This window comes from Malus domestica, chromosome 03 (genome assembly GCF_042453785.1).
Source record: "Malus domestica chromosome 03, GDT2T_hap1".
In the NCBI taxonomy this organism is placed as follows: domain Eukaryota; kingdom Viridiplantae; phylum Streptophyta; class Magnoliopsida; order Rosales; family Rosaceae; genus Malus; species Malus domestica.
The window spans coordinates 29903407-29911138 of NC_091663.1; the positions used below are offsets into that span (position 1 = coordinate 29903407).

The 7732-nt window shown below is 38.0% G+C and overlaps 1 protein-coding gene across 1 annotated transcript; it reads right to left on the reverse strand.

Annotated features, from left to right (window-relative positions):
• Positions 1-236: 236 nt before the first annotated feature.
• On the reverse strand, positions 237-2103 carry NAC5 (NAC domain-containing protein 18). Its single transcript, NM_001294055.1, has 3 exons — positions 1885-2103; positions 1436-1743; positions 237-1278 (listed from the first exon to the last, which is right to left on the reverse strand). The coding sequence occupies exons 1-3, from the start codon at positions 2096-2098 to the stop codon at positions 706-708; spliced, it is 1095 nt and encodes a 364-aa protein (NP_001280984.1). The 5' UTR covers positions 2099-2103; the 3' UTR covers positions 237-705.
• Between the last annotated feature and the right edge of the window lie 5629 nt (positions 2104-7732).

The following is a 7732-nucleotide window of genomic DNA, read 5'->3' on the forward strand; positions in this document are numbered from 1 at the left end:
ATTGCATGTTCTTTCTTCTTACAGTTTACTTAAATAGATGTAATGAAAAGATCCTTACCTTGTAGGGGTTCATGGTGTTGAATGGAAGAGAAAGCCAAAACCAAGCAAGCACTACTATCTAGCTAATTTTTCTGCTCATAACTTCAAGCACATATATGATGTTCATGATCAAGATGAAAATTTAAAAGTATAAATATGTCAAAGAAATATAACGCAGTAGTACAATTGTTGCTTTCTTCAATTTATAAATATAGTTGGGAAGATATAGAAGTTCTACAATAAGATCTAATATACAAGTATATATTTTTTTTCAACAACAAAAGGACCTCATCATCTCTACATAAGAAAAGAAAAAAAAAAAAAAACTAAAAGGAGCAAAAATAAGTAGAGATTATATTTTTATCAGCTGAAGATATCCATGGCCTCACCTGAATTTATAGCAGCCACCTTTTTTGTCAAAGGAATTTGATGAGGCCACTCTTCATCATCATCTGGACCGTTTGATTAATATCCTAAGAAGCAAAATCTCAATCCCCCCTAATTATCCAAAATCTATACAAACTATTTATATCCTCTATCATCCCCCAATTAACAAGAGCATAACTATATAACATGATCATCGTAATCTTCAAACCTTTTTCAATCGATCCATCGATCTCAAGCGCTAAATGATACGTGCCATAAATCATCAAATTCATCAACCCTCTATCCCAAATTGGACTCAGAATACCAATTCATTCCAGGCAGTTGATATGGCGTCCGGAATATACCGTCGCCAAGTGACCCCAGAACTGCATGTTGGTGCAATGGTGGCGTCTGTGGAAGCTGGGAAAGTAGATTGGCAATAGAACTAGAATTGTTATTTGTAGAACCACCATTAATCCCAGCACCATTAGAATTAGTACCATTGTCCAATTGGTGCAGTTGTATTCTCTTGCTTGATGAAGGATCAGCAGCCGTCTGATCATCTTCCTGATTATTCCAGTACCAAGATGGAACTATTGGCCGTTTTAGTTGCAGCTGATGAGTAGAAGCTGATCCGTCGGTGCTGCTCATTATCCCATCAAAAAATATTTGGTCATTTTCCATGAAAGGCGGTCCATAACTCGAATTAGATTTTGGAAAGTGCAGCTTCATATTCTGATGGTGGCCCACATGACTTATGGATGGTGGCATCAATGGTCCCATTATGTCCTCCATGGAATCCTCCCTCTCATGATCCATCGGCCTATGCGTGTTGTTCTTCTTGTAAATTCTACACAGCACCCAATCATCAAGCTACATGAACACAAACATATTAATCAATTTACTAATCTCCAAATTAAATTAACAAATAAAAGGTAAGTACCAATGATACCATGGGGTACAAAAAACCAATTTAAATATCATTAATCAATTAATCAGTTAATTATACACGTGCTTAGTGTTGGATTACCCTCATGGAGTTCTTCTTGTTGCCCAAGTCACACCCAGGTGGCTTGTTGTTGGGCTTGTTATCAGCAAGCCTGTACTCGTGCATAATCCAATTGGTTTTAATTCCTTTTGGGGGTTTTCCTCCATAGAACACAAGTGCTTTTTTCACACCAACTTTCTGAGTATCGCCGGAAGTCAGCACCGGCTTATCAGTCCCCGTCGCTTTCCAATACCCGGAAGTCGCTGCCCTATTGGGTCTCGCTCCGTTCGGGTACTTCCGGTCCCTAGGACTGAAAAAATACCACTCTTGCTCTCCAAACGTAGCCTTAGCTGCACAAATAAAGAAAAGAGGAAAAAAGAAGAAAACAAATAATATAATCAGTTTATTGTTGTCGATAATATTATACACACTTGTTGTATGCAATAATTTTATACACATGTTGAATACAAGAATTATAATTTCACGCATACCTGGGAGCTCCCAGGGGTCGAACTTGTAAAGGTCGACTTCAGCGATAATAGCAACCGGGAGGGGAGCGGAGGTGGCCTTTTTCTTGAGATAGTGGACGACTAGCTCTTCGTCCGTCGGGTGGAAGCGGAACCCGGGCGGCAGGTTTGGCTGCGGAGGTGGCGGCTGCTGGTGCTGTTGCTGTTGTGAGCCCGCGGACGAGTCGGTGCACTCCATCCTTGGTTATTGGGTTCGGAGGGTTTCTGTGCAGCCAAGCACATATTACATATAGACCTTCAATGTCGTTTGGAGGTGGCAGACTGGCAGGGCCCCTGTTTTAAGTATGTGAGGGGGCAATATTCCGCTGCAGTTGCCTGCGTGGTTTTTAAACTAGGGAACCAATGGTCAAGGCCACGTAATGGGATCAGGGTAGATTAGCCATTTTATATGATGTGTAATTACTTCGTTAACCATGATTAAGGCGGGGGCCTAATTTTGTGCATGGGATTGAGAGTGACTGTGTGGTGGTTAGCATAGGGACAGGTAGGGAAAGGGGATATGGAGGTGATGGAAAACCCTAGGACGAAGCGAACTGAAAAGTGGGCCGTTGATAGGCCGACACGTGTAATTCGAAAACGAGAGAAAGGTCGACACGTGTGGTGGACTTCCGTGGGGCCCACGGACCACGCGAGGCAACAAAATTATACAGACGGATAAGCCTGGGGTGGGAACAAGCATTACGCTTCAGATGTCATGCTTTTTTTTTTTACAGAAGCGATAAAAAAAAGTTGTCATGCTTTTATTGCGCAAAAATAGCACCAATTTTGCCAAGGACCCCACCAACAACCCATTGGAGAGACTACATGATGAATTGGACGAGAGATTTTTGGCTGGAATATGAATCAGAACATTGTATGTCATAATTTAATTGGAGAAAAGTTTTTTTTAAGTGTTAGAATACGAATCAGAATATTGTATGTCATAATTTAATTGGAGAAAAGTTTTTTTAAGTGTTCTTTTAATAATATAATGATATATGGTGTTATGCTCTGTGTTCCTGTCACATTGAAAAATTTCTCTAATTGAACATAATCCTGTCTTTGTTGTAATTAATTCTCCATTTGCTCTTCACTCCAATCTTCATCTCTTTGTAAAAAGGGGACAACTGGTGGCAAGTCATGGTTATCCACCTTTTCTAATGGCCAGAAGATTCACAGAGGCATTTCAAGCTCTCCCTGACCACAAGTCTGGCTTTCACACCAATAACGAGGTTTGAACCCAAGACCTCCAGTTTTCATCACTTAGCTAGGGCTTGGATTAAGATTTTTGTTTTACAATCTAATATATAAAAAGCTATCACGTGCCCGAAATATACGTGAGCAAGGAGATAGCATATAACATATTAATAAAAAAATACGACGCTCTGAAATAAAAGTGAACAAATTGAAAAAGTCGGATGTTGAAATTACAATAACAAACATGATTTTTAATAAAACAGTTTAGTTTAATAGGATATGACATTGATAAACAAATTGCATCAAGATGACATGGATTGCTATATATATACAATGATTATATTGTATGAATACTTTTCAATCTTGTAGATTTAGTTGGGGACTAATAAATTACTAGAACGTGACCCACATGCTAATTACATGAAAATGTGGATTAAATGATAGGTACAATATTGGCGTCATGTAAACAATTGTGGTCTTGTGATGTGCTCATGAGGACATGACAATCCCTGTATACCCTAATGATAATTGGTATGTATCATGGGGTCAGTTGGTGTTAAGATGTCATATATCAAACCCTAGGATTCTCTTTTCCCTGATGTATTTTCTTGAAAAAAAAGTTTAGAAAATTATTGGCTTTCAGAGTATTAATTGGAATATTATAAATTTAGTACTACCAATTGACTTCTAGGTGTAATGTTACATAACGGGTGTGGTAGTTAAGCACTTAATTTTTAGACCAAAAAAGTGAAATTAAATATATCATCCATTCAACATTTGATGAGTTATATATATATATATATATATATTTTTTTTTTTTTGAACAAACGACATTATCTATACTAAAGAAGAGGAGGGCGGGCTTAGCTTCATAATGGATTAACAATAATATAGTTCAAACTCGCATTTGACGAAAATCGAACCTAAAACATCTTATTTACAAATGAAGAGGAATACTAATCCGTATATAAGTGGCAGTTATATTAGTATTTTGTAGTGATTCGGAATTGATCAGAAACTCATGGTACCAGTAGCATTAGTTGCAGGGGTTTTCACACCAAGAAATATTATGGGGCTGTTTCAATGTTTGTTGTGGAGACAAATTAATGCTCATCAGGAGGTGAAAATTTGTGCGAGGTTGTTTAATCACATGATCGTTTAAGTGGCAAAGTACTACAATTACATAACCGAAACATTTTATTATTCAACGCTGGCACGTGATAAGAATATAACCCTACACAAGTTCTGACCTGCTTTACCATCCAGCGCAAACAAGAAGAGAGAGCTGAGAACTTACCATGGATTGGCTACTGGGAGAGCCATAGTTGGGTTCGAAGCACCTGTGAGAGTATTTGACCACGTACCAACCAAGTAGCGATGGCTCAAGAACTATATTGGGTAGAGGCCAAAATCATGATGGATGACTAAGGAGGTGGGGTCTGAGTGCTGGTTCCATCGACAACAAAAGGGACCCAATAGGTGTCACTTCTTGCTATCCAATATTACTTATCATCGTCAGAAGGGGCAAATCCTAATATCACAAAATCACATTTAATTAATTCTCACACCTCCACTCATTCATTCACACTCACACAACACACACAAAATGTAGACACAGTCTCACACTTTCAAAAGATCAGGTCCTTTAAGAGAAGGGAGATATCATTTGTGAGATCCATTTCATGTTGAATTTTAACGATTCGAACGGTATATTTCGTAAGTCTCGATTCATTGATCATCTATGCAAAAATTTCATTCAATCCGAAATTTTTTATTTATTTAATTGTTACGATGAAATTTCAAAGTTTCTTAAAACATAGTATTCATCGATTTCTTTAAACTCAATTAGATGCCTCAAATATGAGGTGCAACTTCAAAAATAGACAGTTCGAATCGTTGAAGTTCGATGTGGTGTGAGCACGCGATAACTAATTCCCATTTTATGATAAAAAAAAAATCCCTTCCCTTAAAAAATCTGTTTAATGTTATAAACTTCTTATTTAAGTGTGAATGTGTATATCCTAGATTAGATTTGATTCTAGTTATTCTTCCATATTAGGACTTGTATTCCTTGGAGGAGAAGGATTTCTTCTCTCTCTTATTACTATAAATAAAGGCACTGCGTAGGGGGAATAACACATCATCTACACAACCCTACAAACATATATATATATATATATATATATATATATATTCTCTCTATGCCGCTGACCCCCTCTCCCTGTCAGTTAAATATAGGCCACAACACGTACTCCTACCGTTGCGCTTAGAAATCTAACATGGAAGTTTTATGTATCAAACTAGTTCATCAATATCATCACGCAATCAGGTTTTTCAAAACAACGATTTTTATCTCGATATTTTTACAGCCCTAATAGCATGAACATTCACCATAATGCATGACCCAACTTTACGTTTTTCGAATATTAAATTTTACATAAATTGTGTATACATTATATCCATAATTATTGAATTATGTGAATTTGATATTGACATGAATTGCATCAAATTATATGTCCATGCATTGAATTATTTAATAAATATGTATGCAATTGAATTAATTTATAATTTGGAATTAAGAAAAAAATTATTAAAATTAGAGTTTCTCAAAACCCATCCCATCACCACTACAAGCCGTCGGCTTCCGAGCCGCGCCGTGTCAACCCACCAGCCCTAGGAATGCAGCCTGAATGGCTGACCTGAGCCGCGAGACCATAGAGCCGGATTTATGGGCTCATGGTTTTGAAACCCAGAAAAACCTGACGCCTTTAATGGCGTCTCTATCATCACATATGGGCCTATAACCCAACCTTGACTTTGGGTCATTGTCCTGACGGGTTGAAGCTCGTCCACCGATGTAGATTTACTGAGATTCCTTCGAATCTCGTCAGATTTTTTGAAATTTCGATTCGAATTTCTAGGGTTTTGGTTCAAACGTTGAGATTTCTCTATCTTCGTTCATATTCGTGATCCCCATTGACTCACGAACTGGCCCCAAGAAATTTTGTCCCAAAACACAGCCGCCTGAAGCAACAACGCCGGTCTTCTTCCCTAGTAAGCGCACCTTGCTACGGCTAGGTTGTTTTTAGTCCTAGCCAGAGCCTAATTAGGCCTTGGTTTTCTCGGCCTAAAACTATTTTTTCCCCTTTTTGGGCTCGCCTGCAGTAGCCTAAACCATTAACTCAGCCCAATTCAACACCAGCCTGTAGGGCTATGGTGTCCCCATGCATAACAACTGCATTAGATCCCAGCCCGTAGCTGGTGAGTCAGTGCACCTGCACCGTGACACACCTAATCACAGCTTCGCATAGCTATGAAGCTCCCATGTACCACAATGCACAGGATTACGTCCCTTCGGTACATGTGTTCAAAACGCACCAAATTAGAACTTTTTTTGGGTTTTTGTTTTTGGGCCTGATCAACCCATGCCCAACCCAGCCTAATTTCCTTGGGCCTGGAACTCACAGTTCCATTTTTCCCTAGCCCACCCGTGGGCTTTGGTCTATGTTTTTGAACCCCAAGGTTTAATTGTCTATTTTTTTAGACAATTACGGTTTTATAAGTTTTTCACCCACACTTTAAATTTAGCCCGAAGTCCAAATAACTAATTCAATTATAATTCTAGACCTGAAGTTCTATTTGCATATTTCTGTATATATATTTGTGTTTGTCTGCAAGAACATATGAACTTGAAGTTCATAATTATTTTGAAACCTGAAGTTTCTAGAAACATGCCTTGTTTGAAAACCTAAAGTTTTCCTTGAAAACATCACCCATGAAAACCTCAAGTTTTTTCATGAAAATTTAAACCAATACATGTCTATTAAAACATGAATGTTCTACTCCTATATGAATAGATTGATTTTTTTCTCCATTACACTAACCACATCTTGTCCATTTATTTTGTGATAGGAACATGTCAAATTTGAACAAACTCGACTTCACAGTTTTAGAGGTCTCTGGAAGAAACTACCTTAAATGGGTCCAAGATGTGAAGCTCCACCTCCCCGCAAAGAATTTGTGTCCCACCATTCAAGATGAGACGGACAACCCGGTTGGCGAAGCTGAGAAAGCCATTGCCATGATCTTCATCCAAAGACATGTTCATGATGCATTGCAAACCGAGTACCTTGCTGAGGATGATCCACGACCACTATGGGTTGCTTTGGTTGTTCGCTTTAATCACAAAAATGATATCTTTTTGCCTGAAACAAGACATGACTGGCAGCATTTGCGCTTAGAAGTTTGTCGAATGAATATAATTCTGACATTTGTCGAATCCGATCACTTCTTAAGTTCTATAACGAGACATTGACCGAAGATGATCTTCTGGAGAAGACCTATTTAACCTTCTCTGCTACTAATTGATGCGTAAAATAAGTTAACACACAAATTAAACCCTCTTTTTGACAATTATAGTAAAGTATGTAAGTAGGGTATCGTTCTAGGCCGGGGATTAGGAGGGATTGCTAATCTATTCTAAATTAATTTAAAAATATTAAACAAGACTCAAGGACACAAAACTAGGTTAAGAACTCTAATAACTCGAAACACACTTAGAATGACTCAAAATAATGAAAACAATCAATTGAGACACTAGGAACTGAAATGGACGGAAATTGAATTAAAAGACTAA

Bases quoted from the DNA above. Each gene is read 5' to 3' on its own strand.
- NAC5 (NM_001294055.1), bottom strand. From the start codon at position 2,098: ATGGAGTGCACCGACTCGTCCGCGGGCTCACAACAGCAACAGCACCAG. The intron at 1,744-1,884 runs GTATGCGTGAAA...TTATTTGTGCAG, and splicing joins CGACCCCTGGGAGCTCCCAG to CTAAGGCTACGTTTGGAGAG. The intron at 1,279-1,435 runs GTAATCCAACAC...GTGTTCATGTAG, and splicing joins ACAAGAAGAACTCCATGAGG to CTTGATGATTGGGTGCTGTG.